The sequence below is a fragment of the Oncorhynchus nerka genome, unplaced genomic scaffold (genome assembly GCF_034236695.1).
Source record: "Oncorhynchus nerka isolate Pitt River unplaced genomic scaffold, Oner_Uvic_2.0 unplaced_scaffold_2149, whole genome shotgun sequence".
Classification (NCBI taxonomy): Eukaryota; Metazoa; Chordata; class Actinopteri; order Salmoniformes; family Salmonidae; genus Oncorhynchus; species Oncorhynchus nerka.
Genome location: NW_027039170.1, coordinates 30504 through 46904, shown reverse-complemented (window position 1 = coordinate 46904; position 16401 = coordinate 30504). Strand labels below are relative to the sequence as shown.

General features: G+C 44.3%; 1 protein-coding gene across 1 annotated transcript in view; it reads right to left on the bottom strand.

Moving 5' to 3' along the window:
* Positions 1-539: 539 nt before the first annotated feature.
* LOC135567328 (zinc finger protein 37-like) overlaps positions 540-16401 on the bottom strand; it is a 36510-nt gene continuing 20648 nt past the window's right edge. The window contains exon 4 of the mRNA XM_065014751.1: positions 540-2344. Coding sequence (XP_064870823.1) covers positions 2073-2344 — 272 coding nt within the window. The 3' untranslated portion in view covers positions 540-2072. The remainder of the gene's footprint in view (positions 2345-16401) is intronic.

Sequence of the window (16401 nt, the reverse complement as noted above, 5' to 3'; positions counted from 1 at the left end):
ATAACCCTGGGACATTGTTTAATTTTTCTGAAGGACAATTACACAGATGTTTCCACTGCTGCCACCACCAGGCCTGGAGGGCTGGGATAGGGTTTTATGTTTCTGGGATTACACCATTTTCTATGCAAAAGACACACCAGAATGGCTTTCCAAGACTTGTTGAGTGTTCCTAAGTGGTCTGATCTCAGTCCTGACTTAAATGTACTGAAAAAACCCATCTGGTTTAAATATCGCTGTCCACCAATGAGCACTTTTGACAAAAACGATGGATGTATTTTGCACAAAGTTGGTGGAATCTTAATGAAACTGTAATGGCTTCCACCAAGTGTATTATGACCATTTGGGGGCAGTATTTTGCCATTTGACAAATAAAATAATGATCTCATCATTCGGATAACAACGTTTATTCAACCAGTGGGAGGTTTGTAAATGCCCCCAGGAAAGTGGAAAGAGGAACTCTTCATTGAGACAATAATAAACAGAAATCCTTGGGAGAGTTGTGGTGGATATTATAAAATAAGGATCTGCTGGAGTCCAAGTCAAACCAAGATTCTTTATTTCTGAGCTCAGAGAGAATAACAGAGTTACACAGCGCAGTGGAGACAGTCTGAATTCCTGAAGCATTGAGTGATGAGCAAATATCTTTATAGTTTCCTGTTCCTGGGAGGGACGTTATTCATACAAGGATGCAGGTGCAGCTGGTTTGCAACACAGAATGATAGTCCCAAGAACAGGAGATTATAATAGGACAGTTTCACAAGGTTAGTCACATACTCAGTTATGTGGACACACAAACAATTAACATTTTCCATTACAGAGTCTGAACATTTTCACTTCATTAAATCATCAGTGGACCAACAATGCAAATGTCAACAATGGAACTAATGCATCACATCCAAATATCACTTGATTATCTGTAGTGCTGGAGGAATGACACACCCAGATAAACACACACAAAGAGTTAAAAAAAGGACCATTTAAACACATGGAATCTGATCTACTCTATATTCAAACTGACATACTCCATATTCAATTCATGTTTTCTAATAAAAACAAACAAATATATGTTTGAGTATACCCTGTACCATTTAATTTCATCTGGTAAAGACAGGTAAACACATTGTCAGTCAACAATATAAGACAACAGGAGCACTGTGTATGTTCTCTGATGAATTTTAAGTCAATGTGATGTGAAATATCAATATTACAAGTAATTATTCTCTTTTGTGTGGATTCTCTCATGACGTTGAAGTGACTGTGATGAGTAATATGTTTTCCCACAGTCTGAGTATTTTGTAAGCCTTCTCATGTGTTCTTTCAGGCTTCCTAAATGGGCAAACGCTTTGCACCCTGGGAGGAGTGGAAAGGCTTCTCCCCTGTGTGTATTCTCTCATGTCGTTTCAGCCCCCCTGACCGGTTGAAACACTTTCCACACTGGGAGCAGTGGTAAGGCTTCTCACCTGTGTGTATTCTCTCATGATGTTTCAGGTTCCCTAAATTGTTAAAACTCTTTCCACACTGGGAGCAGTGATAAGGCTTCTCCCCTGTGTGTATTCTCTCATGTCGTTTCAGCTCCTTTGACCGGATGAAACACTTTCCACACTGGGAGCAGTGGTAAGGCTTCTCCCCTGTATGTATTCTCTCATGTTGTTTTAGGGTCCCTAAATTGTTAAAACTCTTTCCACACTGGGAGCAGTGGCAAGGCTTCTCCCCTGTATGTATTCTCTCATGTTGTTTCAGGGTCCCTAAATTGTTAAAACTCTTTCCACACTGGGAGCAGTGGTAAGGCTTCGCCCCTGTGTGTATTCTCTCGTGAACTTTCACGTTTGATTTCTCATTAAAACCCTTTCCACACTGGGAGCAGTGGTAAGGCTTCTCCCCTGTGTGTATTCTCTCATGTCGTTTCAGTTTCCCTAAACCGATAAAACTCTTTCCACACTGGGAGCAGTGATAAGGCTTCTTCCCTGTGTGTATTCTCTCATGTCGTTTCAGTTTCCCTAAATTGTTAAAACTATTTCCACACCGGGAGCAGTGATAAGGCTTCTCCCCTGTGTGTATTCTCTCGTGCAGTTTCAGATGCCCGGGCCGGTTGAAACACTTTCCACACTGGGAGCAGTGGTAAGGCTTCTCCCCGTGTGTATTCTCTCGTGGGCTTTCAGGTGTGCTTTCTGGTTAAAACTCTTTCCACACTGGGAGCAGTGGTAAGGCTTTTCCCCTGTGTGTATTTTCTCATGTTGTTTCACGTCCCATAACCGGTTACAACCCTTTCCACAGTGGGAGCACTGGTGTCGTCTTGCTGGTTTGGACGTCCCTGCCTCTGGTTCCTCTGAGTCTGGTCTTTCTCCTGCCAAAGACAATGGTTTAAAAAAAAATAGGGAATGAAATGCCACATGATAAAACAACCTTGTTGTTGTCTATGACACTCAAGACAGACTTTGCTGGATTCCTATCAAGCAGGGGGTTCTGAAACAATGTAAATTAGTGAGTGTGAGCTTGTAAATTTGCTGTCCCCTCAAAATAACTCAACACACATTGATGTCTAAACTGCTGGCAACAAAAGTGAGAATGTCCAAATTGGGCCCAAAGTGTCAATATTTTGTGTGGCCACCATCATTTTACAGCACTGCCTTAACCCTCTTGGGCATGGAGTTCACCAGAGCTTCACAGGTTGCCACTGGAGTCCTCTTCCACTCCTCCATGACGACATCACAGAGCTGGTGGATGTTAGAGACCTTGCACTCCTCCACCTTCCATTTGAGGATGCCCCACAGATGCTCAATAGGGTTTAGGTCTAGAGACATGTTTGGCCAGTCCATCACCTTTACCCTCAGCTTCTTTAGCAAGGCAGTGGCCGTCTTGGAGGTGTGTTTGGGGTCGTTATCATGTTGGAATACTGCCCTGCGGCCCAGTCTCTGAAGGGAGGGGGATCATGCTCTGCTTCAGTATGTCACAGTACATGTTGGCATTCATGCTTCCCTCAATGAAGTGTAGCTCCCTAGTACCGGCAGCACTCATGCAGCCCCGGACCATGACACTCCCACCACCACGCTTGACTAGGCAAGACACACATGTCTTTGTACTCCTCACCTGGTTGCCGCCACACACGCTTGACACCATCTGAACCAAATAAGTTTCTTGGTCGCATCAGACCACAGGACATGGTTCCAGTAATCCATGTCCTTAGTCTGCTTGTCTTCAGCAAACTGTTTGCGGACTTTCTTATGCATCATCTTTAGAAGAGGCTTCCTTCTGGGACGACAGCCATGCAGACCAATTTGATGCAGTGTACGGCATATGGTTGGAGCACTGACAGGCTGACCCACCACCCCTTCAACCTCTGCAGCAATGCTGGCAGCACTCGTCTATTTCCCAAAGACAACCTCTGGATATGACGCTGAGCACGTGCACTCAACTTCTTTGGTCGACCATGGCGAGGCCTGTTCTGAGTGGAACCTGTCCAGTTAAACCTCTGTATGGTCTTGGCCAGATGGGATGGCATATCGCTGCAGAATGCTGTGGTAGCCATGCTGGTTAAGTGTGACTTGAAAAAATAAATCACTGACATTGTCAATAGCAAAGCACCCGCACACCATCAAATCTCCTCCTCCATGCTTCACGGTGGGAACCAGACATGCGGAGATAATCTGTTCATCTACTCCTCGTCTCACAAAGACATGATGTCACAAAGACATGACGCTCGGAACCAAAAATCCCAAATTTGGACTCATCAGACCCAAGGACAGATATCCACCGGTCTAATGTCCATTGCTCGTGTTTCTTGGCCCAAGCAAGTCTCTTCTTCTTATTGGTGTCCTTTAGTAGTGGTTTCCTTGCAGCAATTTGACCATGAAGGCCTGATTCACGTAGTCTCCTCTGAACCGATGATGTTAAGATGTGTCTGTTTGATTAAAAAAAACACTGGTTCCAACTCAAAAGCATGACTACAAAAATATCTAATAAGTTACCTGTAAACGCTGTCCAAACATTTCAAACAACTTTCCTAATCCAACTTTAGGTATTTTAAAACGTAAATAATCGAAAAATTTTGTGTGGGATAAACTGTGTTCAATACCGGATAAAAACAACGTAACATGACCTGGAGCGCGCATCAAAACATTAGACAGCACTAGGCTGGACCCTCGTTCTGAATAGCCGAACTTCTTCATTTCTCTAAAGAAAATCATCAACCAATTTCTAAAGACTGTTAACATCTAGTGAAAGCAATAGGAACTGCAACCAAGTGCCACAGAAAAGTTCCACACAAAACCATTTGAAAACAGTCACCTCAACAACATAGTTTGTCCTCAAATATTTCACCTGCCAAATAAGTTATGTTATACTCACAGACATTATTTAAACAGTTTTAGAAACTTTAGAGTGTTTTCTATCCAAACCTATTATATGCATATCCTAGCTTCTGGGCAGGAAGCAGGTAGTTTACTTTGGGAACGCTTTTCATCAGGACGTGAAAATACTGCCCCCTATCCCAAACAGGATTTATAAGGAAAGAAATTCCACAACTTAACTTCTAAAAAGGCAAACGTTAATTGAAATGAATTCCCGGTGACGACCTCATGATGCTACAGTCCTCCTTTAAGACTCCATAATGTTTCATCATTAGATGCTACAGTCCTCCTTTAAGACTCCACAATGTTTCATCATTAGGTGCTACAGTCCTCCTTTAAGACTCCATAATGTTTCATCATTAGATGTTACAGTCCTCCTTTAAGTCTCCATAATGTTTAGAATGTGTCTGGAAGCGCTACTCTATCTATTCTACTCTCATCCTTTCGGTTTTAATAATATTTAATAATAATAATAATAATGTTATAATAGGAAATAACTAACTTTAATAACTAGGGTTAATACCTGCCTGCCGCACCAACAAAATCTTCATATTTAACCCCCTCTAACAATACAGCTACAGAATTAGCGTAGTCGGCCATGTAACTTAAGGTAATCAGAAATATTTAGGACTAACTTGTTCCTTGCCACCCATTCTGAAACTAACTGCAGCTCTATGTTAAGTGTTGCAGTCATTTCAGTCTCTGTAGTAGCTGACGTGTACAGTGTTGAGTCATCTGCAGACATATACACACTGGCTTTACTCAAATGTCATTGGCATGTTGTTGGTAAAGATTGAAAAAAGTAGGTGCCAAACAGCTGCCCTGGGGAATTCCTGATTCTACCTTGATTTTGTTGTACAGGCTTCCATTAAAGAACACTCTGTGTTCTGTTAGACAGGTAGCTCTGGGGCGGCAGGTTACCTAGTGGTTAGAGCGGTAGGTCAGTAACCGAGAGATTGCTGGATCGAATCCCAGAGTTGACAAGGTAAAACTCTGTCGTTCTGCCCCTGAACAAGGCAGTCCTAGGCCGTCATTGAAAAAAATAATTAGTTCTTAAGTGACTTGCCTAGTTAAATTAAGGTTTCATTTTAAAATAAAAACTCTTTATCCACAATATAGCAGGGGGTGTAAGGCCATGCGTCTTTTTCAGCAGCAGACTATGATCGAGAATGCCAAAAGCTGCACTGAAGTCTGAAAAAACAGCCCTAACAATATTTTTATCATCAATTTTTCTCAGCCAATCAGTCATTTGCAAGTGCTGTGATTGTTGAATGAACTTCCCTAAAAGCTAAAAGTCTATATTTTGCATTGTATCTGGCCAAAAAAATGTTCTCCAAAATTATAAGGGTTGGTAACAGGCTGATTGGTCAGCTATTTAAGCCAGTAAAGGGAGCTTTACTATTCTTGGGTAGTGGAATGACTTTAGCTTCCCTCCAGGCCTGAGGGCACACACTTTCTAGTAGGCTTAACATTTACATTTACATTTAAGTCATTTAGCAGACGCTCTTATCCAGAGCGACTTACAAATTGGTGCTTTCACCTTATGACATCCAGTGGAACAGCCACTTTACAATAGTGCATCTAGGTCTTTTAAGGGGGGAGAAGGATTAGTTTATCCTATCCTAGGTATTCCTTAAAGAGGTGGGATTTCAGGTGTCTCCGGAAGGTGGTGATTGACTCCGCTGTCCTGGCGTCGTGAGGGAGTTTGTTCCACCATTGGGGGCCAGAGCAGCGAACAGTTTTGACTGGGCTGAGCGGGAACTGTACTTCCTCAGTGGTAGGGAGGCGAGCAGGCCAGAGGTGGATGAACGCAGTGCCCTTGTTTGGGTGTAGGGCCTGATCAGAGCCTGGAGGTACTGAGGTGCCGTTCCCCTCACAGCTCCGTAGGCAAGCACCATGGTCTTGTAGCGGATGCGAGCTTCAACTGGAAGCCAGTGGAGAGAGCGGAGGAGCGGGGTGACGTGAGAGAACTTGGGAAGGTTGAACACCAGACGGGCTGCGGCGTTCTGGATGAGTTGTAGGGGTTTAATGGCACAGGCAGGGAGCCCAGCCAACAGCGAGTTGCAGTAATCCAGACGGGAGATGACAAGTGCCTGGATTAGGACCTGCGCCGCTTCCTGTGTGAGGCAGGGTCGTACTCTGCGGATGTTGTAGAGCATGAACCTACAGGAACGGGCCACCGCCTTGATATTATTTGAGAACGACAGGGTGTTGTCCAGGATCACGCCAAGGTTCTTAGCGCTCTGGGACGAGGACACAATGGAGTTGTCAACCGTGATGGCGAGATCATGGAACGGGCAGTCCTTCCCCGGGAGGAAGAGCAGCTCCGTCTTGCCGAGGTTCAGCTTGAGGTGATGATCCGTCATCCACACTGATATGTCTGCCAGACATGCAGAGATGCGATTCGCCACCTGGTCGTCAGAAGGGGGAAAGGAGAAGATTAATTGTGTGTCGTCTGCATAGCAATGATAGGAGAGACCATGTGAGGTTATGACAGAGCCAAGTGACTTGGTGTATAGCGAGAATAGGAGAGGGCCTAGAACAGAGCCCTGGGGGACACCAGTGGTGAGAGCACGTGGTGAGGAGACGGATTCTCGCCACGCCACCTGGTAGGAGCGACCTGTCAGGTAGGACGCAATCCAAGCGTGGGCGGCGCCGGTGATGCCCAACTCGGAGAGGGTGGAGAGGAGGATCTGATGGTTCACAGTATCGAAGGCAGCCGATAGGTCTAGAAGGATGAGAGCAGAGGAGAGAGAGTTATCTTTAGCAGTGCGGAGCGCCTCCGTGATACAGAGAAGAGCAGTCTCAGTTGAATGACTAGTCTTGAAACCTGACTGATTTGGATCAAGAAGGTCATTCTGAGAGAGATAGCGGGAGAGCTGGCCAAGGACGGCACGTTCAAGAGTTTTGGAGAGAAAAGAAAGAAGGGATACTGTTCTGTAGTTGTTGACATCGGAGGGATCGAGTGTAGGTTTTTTCAGAAGGGGTGCAACTCTCGCTCTCTTGAAGACGGGAGGGACGTAGCCAGCGGTCAGGGATGAGTTGATGAGCGAGGTGAGGTAAGGGAGAAGGTCACCGGAGATGGTCTGGAGAAGAGAGGAGGGGATAGGGTCAAGCGGGCAGGTTGTTGGGCGGCCGGCCGTCACAAGACGCGAGATGTCATCTGGAGAGAGAGGGGAGAAAGAGGTCAGAGCACAGGGTAGGGCAGTGTGAGCAGAACCAGCGGTGTCGTTTGACTTAGCAAACGAGGATCGGATGTCGTCGACCTTCTTTTCAAAATGGTTGACGAAGTCATCTGCAGAGAGGGAGGAGGGGGAGGGGGAGGAGGATTCAAGAGGGAGGAGAAGGTGGCAAAGAGCTTCCTAGGGTTAGAGGCAGATGCTTGGAATTTAGAGTGGTAGAAAGTGGCTTTAGCAGCAGAGACAGAGGAGGAAAATGTAGAGAGGAGGGAGTGAAAGGATGCCAGGTCCGCAGGGAGGCGAGTTTTCCTCCATTTCCGCTCGGCTGCCCGGAGCCCTGTTCTGTGAGCTCGCAATGAGTCGTCGAGCCACGGAGCGGGAGGGGAGGACCGAGCCGGCCTGGAGGATAGGGGACATAGAGAGTCAAAGGATGCAGAAAGGGAGGAGAGGAGGGTTGAGGAGGCAGAATCAGGAGATAGGTTGGAGAAGGTTTGAGCAGAGGGAAGAGATGATAGGATGGAAGAGGAGAGAGTAGCGGGGGAGAGAGAGCGAAGGTTGGGACGGCGCGATACCATCCGAGTAGGGGCAGTGTGGGAAGTGTTGGATGAGAGCGAGAGGGAAAAGGATACAAGGTAGTGGTCGGAGACTTGGAGGGGAGTTGCAATGAGGTTAGTGGAGGAACAGCATCTAGTAAAGATGAGGTCGAGCGTATTGCCTGCCTTGTGAGTAGGGGGGAAGGTGAGAGGGTGAGGTCAAAAGAGGAGAGGAGTGGAAAGAAGGAGGCAGAGAGGAATGAGTCAAAGGTAGACGTGGGGAGGTTAAAGTCGCCCAGAACTGTGAGAGGTGAGCCGTCCTCAGGAAAGGAGCTTATCAAGGCATCAAGCTCATTGATGAACTCTCCGAGGGAACCTGGAGGGCGATAAATGATAAGGATGTTAAGCTTGAAAGGGCTGGTAACTGTGACAGCATGGAATTCAAAGGAGGCGATAGACAGATGGGTAAGGGGAGAAAGAGAGAATGACCACTTGGGAGAGATGAGGATCCCGGTGCCACCACCCCGCTGACCAGAAGCTCTCGGGGTGTGCGAGAGCACGTGGGCGGACGAAGAGAGAGCAGTAGGAGTAGCGGTGTTGTCTGTGGTGATCCATGTTTCCGTCAGTGCCAAGAAGTCGAGGGACTGGAGGGAGGCATAGGCTGAGATGAACTCTGCCTTGTTGGCCGCAGATCGGCAGTTCCAGAGGCTACCGGAGACCTGGAACTCCACGTGGGTCGTGCGCGCTGGGACCACCAGATTAGGGTGGCCCGCACACCAAGGGCCATGCGGTGTGGAGCGTTTGTATGGTCTGTGCAGAGAGGAGAGAACAGGGATAGACAGACACATAGTTGACAGGCTAGAGAAGAGGCTACGCTAATGCAGAGGAGATTGGAATGACAAGTGGACTACACGTCTCGAATGTTCAGAAAGTTAAGCTTACGTAGCAAGAATCTAATTGACTAAAATGATTCAAATGATACAGTACTGCTGAGGTAGGCTAGCTGCGTTGTTGACACTACCCTAATCAAGTCGTTCCGTTGAGTGTGAAGTTTCTACAATGCTGCTTTTCGGGGGCTAGCTGGCTAGCTAGCAGTGTTGGTTACGTTACGTTGCGTTAGGAGAACGACAATAGCTGGCTAGCTAACCTAGAAAATCGCTCTAGACTACACAATTATCTTTGAAACAAAGACGGCTATGTAGCTAGCTATGTAGCTAGCTACGATCAAACAAATCACACCGTTGGGACTGTAATGAAATGAAATGAAAATGTGATACTACCTGTGGAGCGAAGCGGAATGCGACCGGAATGCGAAAGTTCTATTCAGTAGACGTTGGCTGGCTATTGGCTAGCTAGGAGTGTCTCCTACGTTAAGGACGACAAAATAGCTGGCTAGCTAACCTCGGTGAATTAAGATAATCACTCTAAGACTACACACTCTAACTACACAATTATCTTGGATACGAAGACAGCAAAGACAACTATGTAGCTAGCTAATACTACACTAATCAAGTCGTTCAGTTGAGTGTGATAGTTACTACAGTGCTACGGTAGACGGTGAACGTGTTGGGCAGATAGGAGACGACGAAATACGATAATTACGCAATTATCTTTGATACAACGACGACTATGTAGCTAGCTAAAGACAAGGCAAATAGGAATGGCAATATCGGCAATATCGGCTGCTATTATCCTCAATTTTCCATCCACGTTGTCAGACACCAGTGACTTGTCATTGTTGATTTTATTTGCGCAAAATTTCATTGAAGATGCTCCAAAGATTTTTACTATCATTCTTCATGTCATTTATCTTTGTTTCATAGTGTACTTTCTTCTTTTTATTCAGTTTAGTCACATGATTTCTCAATTTACAATAGGTTTGCCAATCAGTTATTCAGCCAGACCTATTTGCCATCTTTTTTGCGTCCCTCTTCATCATACCATTTTGTAATTCCTCATCAATCCACATGGAATTACCAGTTTTTACAGTCCTTTTCTTAATGGGTGCTGCTTATTAGTAACTGGGATAAGCAGTTTCAAATGTGTCAAGGGCAGTGTCTGGTTGCTCATCATTACACACCAAGGGCCAACAAATATTATTTACATCAACAACATAGGAATCACTACAAAAAAATGTATGACCTCTTATACACAATATTAGGCCCAGCCTTTGGAACTGTGGTTTTCCTAGACATGGCTACTATATTGTGATCACTACATCTGATGGATCTGGATACTGCTTTAAAACCCATTTCTGCAGCATTAGTAAAGATATGATCAAAACTCATTGATGATTTCATTCCTCTACTGTTTGTAACTACCCTGGTAGGTTGATGGATAACCAGGTTGCCAGCACTGGTTACAGTTTGAAGCTTTCTCTTGAGTGGGCAGCCTGATCACAGCTTTCCTCCAGTATTAGTTAATTAACAGTGTCTTGAGTTTAGTTTGCCTGTTTCTACAGTCTTGTAAAGATAGGGGCGTTGACTGGGACAGGCAATGTGACATCCATAATGTTTTAAGGAAAAGTTTTTGTAAAACAAGCACCTTACATTGGATCATTGAAACTTTCTCTCCAAAGCTAACTTTCATCAAGGTTTTATATGGTCAATTGGTTTCTCTCTTTTCATTGGGAGAATCCTTTTTCAGTGTTATAATATTCATAACATCCATATACACCAGTCTATCTTCCTGTCAACAAACAGAACTCTGCTGGTTGTCCTGGTAACAGACACCAGTCTCTCTTCCTGTCAACTAACAGAACTCTGCTGGTTGTCCTGGTAACAGATACCGGTGGGCAGATCTATTTAATTTGTTCAAACTAAACTACAGCACTTACTTTGCATGAGTCCATGAGTCCTTTCATCTCTTCTCCTCTTCTCACAGTCCACTCAGCCCCGTTGTTTTCCTGCAGTCCACCAGCAGCACAGACAACCTCTTCATACCCAGCAGTAAGGTGCTACCGGGAGAGGCATGACACGAGGACTCCGGGAGGGAGGAAGTGCTAGCGTTGTCCTGGTAACCATAAAGAGGGGACACACAGACATATCATTATGGATGCTGATGCCACTGTTGACATAAAGTGCTTTACAGAAACACAGCCCAGACCCAGATAGAGCTAGACCAGACCAAGCTGTACCATCTGGTGTTCTGATCTGGAGAGACTCTTCACTGCCTCGTCAGCATCAGGATGTTGTTGAGGCTCCCCAGAGGATCCACGATAGTCATGTCTCTCTCCTGTGTGAATGAGAACATCAAACAGATGGTAAACTGATGACCATCTATTGCAATCATAGAGTCTTACAAGAGGCATGCATATGTCTAAAATGGCCACTTTCATCATGATTTCCTAAAATAGTGTTTGTGACGCAAATGTTAAAGGGTCGTTCCACGAAATGGGTGGCTTTTGCGTCCCTTTGTTATTTTAAGTAGAAAATATGCACCAATATAGAATTTTAAAAGCCTGTTATATTAGACGAGGGGAACTTTAATATAGACCACATGGAGAATTCAATACATCGAATTGAAAAGTCCCAAAAATATATGAACCAATGGCAGATGACCCTTTAACAATTCCTACAGTACTGAACAACATATTGAAGTGTATAACTTCAGTAGAATGCCCCTTAAAACCCCACATTCAATAACTGCATAGTTTGTGTCCCTGTTGAAGACAGTACTCACTGGTGTTAATCTGATATTCTGTCTCTTCCTCTTTTCCTCTCACTCCCAAAACGTCTTCCTCCTTCACCTTTATTGAGATAGCATCATCTTCCTCTCTAAACGGTTCTTTCTCTTCTTTCACTATAACAGCCTCCTCTTCCTCCTTTTTCATTCTGAAAGATTCTTTCTCCAAACAGCAGACCCCCTCTTCATTAGCAAGGGAGGAGTAGTTTAGTGAGCTCATGGTCAGGGATGTTATCTAGCTAGCTAGCATTAGCGTGTAGCCTAGTGCTAGGCTCAGTATCAATCTTTAACACGTTTGCAAATTAAACCAGTTGATACGTCAAACGAAACTTGTTTAAAACACTGAGGTTAGCTAATGTACATTAAAACAGCAGACCTCATCTATAGCAGGGGATGAGTACTTTAATGAACTCATGGTCAGGGATGTTAGCTAGCTAGTTAGCATTAGCGACTAGCCTCGTTCCTGGCTCAGCATAAATCTTTAACAAGTTTGCAAATTAGGTTACAGTTAACCAGTTAATACGTCAACAGAACTGTGTTTAAAACACTGAGATTAGATCATGAACATTAAGATGGTCTAAAGCGTCAATCTTTCACTTTTATGTTGGCTAGCAAGCTACCGACGTGGTCGAAAGAGTTGGCGCCTTGTTGTTCCTGAAGAAGCGTCCGTCCAGTCCATTATACGTCACGCAAGAAGCATCTCCTGAAAGACGCTCATCGCCAACTGCTGACTGGAGTGGGTAACGCAGTTTGGAAACAATAGTGACAACACTTTTTGTATTGGAAAGAACGTCATAATAATTTAACAATGAGCTGATATATTTTCTCTAACTAATTATTTCCGGTACACAGACGTAGAAGCATAATATGAATATGTAGATGATGCATAAATACTTCTATGAATAGGTAGTGTGTTTATACACATTTACTCTGTTCATTTTTCACAACATTTTTGTCTACATGTGACCATACTCTTCCCTTAAAGCCACGCTCTATAAGATACAAATCATCCTGTAAACAACAGAGCAAATGCATCACATGCAAATAGCACTTGATTATCTGTAGTGCGATACACTGAGTCTAGAAAACATTAAGAACACCTGCCCCTTCCATGACATAGACTGACCAGGTGAATCCAGGTGAAAGCTATGATCCCTTACTGATGTCACTAGTTAAATCCACTTCAATCCGTGTAGATGAAGGGAGGAGGCCGGTTAAAGAAGGATTGTTAAGCCTTGAGACAAATGAGACATGGATTGTGTCTGAGTACCATTCAGAGGGTGAATTGGGAAGACTAAATATTTAAGTGCCTTTGAACGGGGTATGGTAGTAGGTTCCAGGCGCACCGATTTGTGATTTGTTTTTCCAACTCAACAGTTTCCCAATACCGAACGGTTCCGTATTGCACTGAAATAATAAACGTTTTGTTTTCGAAATGATAGTTTCCATATTCGACCATATTAATGACCAAAGGCTCGTATTTCTGTGTGTTATGTTATAATTAAGTCTATGATCTGATAGAGCAGTCTGACTGAGCGATTGTAGGCAGCAGCAGGCTCGTAAGCATTCATTCAAACAGCACTTTCATGCGTTTTGCCAGCAGCTCTTCGCAAGCACAGTGCTGTTTATGACTTCATGCCTATCAGCCTAATGGCTGGTGTAACCAATGTGAAATGGCTAGCTAGTTAGCGGGCGCACGCTATTAGCGTTTCAAACGTCACTCGCTCTGAGACTTGGAGTAGTTATTCCCCTTGCTCTGCAAGGGCCTGCGGCTTTTGTGGAGCGATGGGTAACGCTGCTTCGAGTGTGGCTGTTGTCGATGTGTTCCTGGTTCGAGCCCAGGTAGGGGCGAGGAGAGGGACGGAAGCTATACTGTTACACTGGCAATACTAGAGTGCCGATAAGAACATCCAATAGTCAAAGGTATATGAAATACAAATGGTATAGAGAGAAATAGTTCTATAAATACTATATTAACTACAACCTAAAACCTCTTACCTTGGAATATTGAAGTCTCATGTTAAAAGGAACCACCACTTTCATATGTTCTCATGTTCTGAGCAAGGAACTCAAACGTTAGCTTTTTTAAATGGCACATATTGCCATTTATTTACTTCTCCGACACTTTGTTTTTGCATTATTTACACCAAATTGAACATGTTTCATTATTTATTTGAGGCTAAATGGATTTTTATTTATTGATTTATACTAAGTTGACAAATCATGATCGGTCGAACTCTACTCTATATTTAGTTAAAATCAAATATTATTTGTCACATGCGCTGAATACAACAGGTGTAATGCTTACTGACAAGCCCTTAACCAACAATGTAGTTAAGAAAAATAAGGGTTAAGAAAATATTTTCTAAATAAAAAAAGTAACACAATAAAAAAACAATAACGAGGCAAAATACAGGAAGTACAGAGTCAATGTGGAGGCTATATACAGGAGGTACCAGTACAGAGTCAATGTGGAGGCTATATACAGGAGGTACCAGTACAGAGTCAATGTGGAGGCTATATACAGGAGGTACCAGTACAGAGTCAATGTGGAGGCTATATACAGGAGGTACCAGTACAGAGTCAATGTGGAGGCTATATACAGGGGGTACCAGTACAGAGTCAATGTGGAGGCTATATACAGGAGGTACCAGTACAGAGTCAATGTGGAGGCTATATACAGGAGGTACCAGTACAGAGTCAATGTGGAGGCTATATACAGGAGGTACCAGTACAGAGTCAATGTGGAGGCTATATACAGGGGGTACCAGTACAGAGTCAATGTGGAGGCTATATACAGGAGGTACCAGTACAGAGTCAATGTGGAGGCTATATACAGGAGGTACCAGTACAGAGTCAATGTGGAGACTATATACAGGAGGTACCAGTACAGAGTCAATGTGGAGGCTATATACAGGGGTACCAGTACAGAGTCAATGTGGAGGCTATATACAGGAGGTACCAGTACAGAGTCAATGTGGAGGCTATATACAGGAGGTACCAGTACAGAGTCAATGTGGAGGCTATATACAGGGGTACCAGTACAGAGTCAATGTGGAGGCTATATACAGGGGTACCAGTACAGAGTCAATGTGGAGGCTATATACAGGGGTACCAGTACAGAGTCAATGTGGAGGCTATATACAGGAGGTACCAGTACAGAGTCAATGTGGAGGCTATATACAGGGGGTACCAGTACAGAGTCAATGTGGAGGCTATATACAGGAGGTACCAGTACAGAGTCAATGTGGAGGCTATATACAGGGGTACCAGTACAGAGTCAATGTGGAGGCTATATACAGGAGGTACCAGTACAGAGTCAATGTGGAGGTTATATACAGGGGTACCAGTACAGAGTCAATGTGGAGGCTATATACAGGAGGTACCAGTACAGAGTCAATGTGGAGGCTATATACAGGGGTACCAGTACAGAGTCAATGTGGAGGCTATATACAGGAGGTACCAGTACAGAGTCAATGTGGAGGCTATATACAGGGGGTACCAGTACAGAGTCAATGTGGAGGCTATATACAGGGGGTACCAGTACAGAGTCAATGTGGAGGCTATATACAGGAGGTACCAGTACAGAGTCAATGTGGAGGCTATATACAGGAGGTACCAGTACAGAGTCAATGTGGAGGCTATATACAGGAGGTACCAGTACAGAGTCAATGTGGAGGCTATATACAGGGGTACCAGTACAGAGTCAATGTGGAGGCTATATACAGGAGGTACCAGTACAGAGTCAATGTGGAGGCTATATACAGGAGGTACCAGTACAGAGTCAATGTGGAGGCTATATACAGGGGGCACCAGTACAGAGTCAATGTGGAGGCTATATACAGGGGGTTCCAGTACAGAGTCAATGTGGAGGCTATATACAGGGGGTACCAGTACAGAGTCAATGTGGAGGCTATATACAGGAGATACCAGTACAGTGTCAATGTGGAGGCTATATACAGGGGGTACCAGTACAGAGTCAATGTGGAGGCTATATACAGGAGGTACCAGTACAGAGTCAATGTGGAGGCTATATACAGGAGGTACCAGTACAGAGTCAATGTGGAGGCTATATACAGGAGATACCAGTACAGTGTCAATGTGGAGGCTATATACAGGGGTACCAGTACAGAGTCAATGTGGAGGCTATATACAGGAGGTACCAGTACAGAGTCAATGTGGAGGCTATATACAGGAGGTACCAGTACAGAGTCAATGTGGAGGCTATATACAGGGGGTACCAGTACAGAGTCAATGTGGAGGCTATATACAGGAGATACCAGTACAGTGTCAATGTGGAGGCTATATACAGGGGGTACCAGTACAGAGTCAATGTGGAGGCTATACAGTGCCTTGCGAAAGTATTCGGCCCCCTTGAACTTTGCGACCTTTTGCCACATTTCAGGCTTCAAACATAAAGATATAAAACTGTATTTTTTTGTGAAGAATCAACAACAAGTGGGACACAATCATGAAGTGGAACGACATTTATTGGATATTTCAAACTTTTTTAACAAATCAAAAACTGAAAAATTGGGCGTGCAAAATTATTCAGCCCCCTTAAGTTAATACTTTGTAGCGCCACCTTTTGCTGCGATTACAGCTGTAACTCGCTTGGGTTATGTCTCTATCAGTTTTGCAGGTATCTCACTTATAATT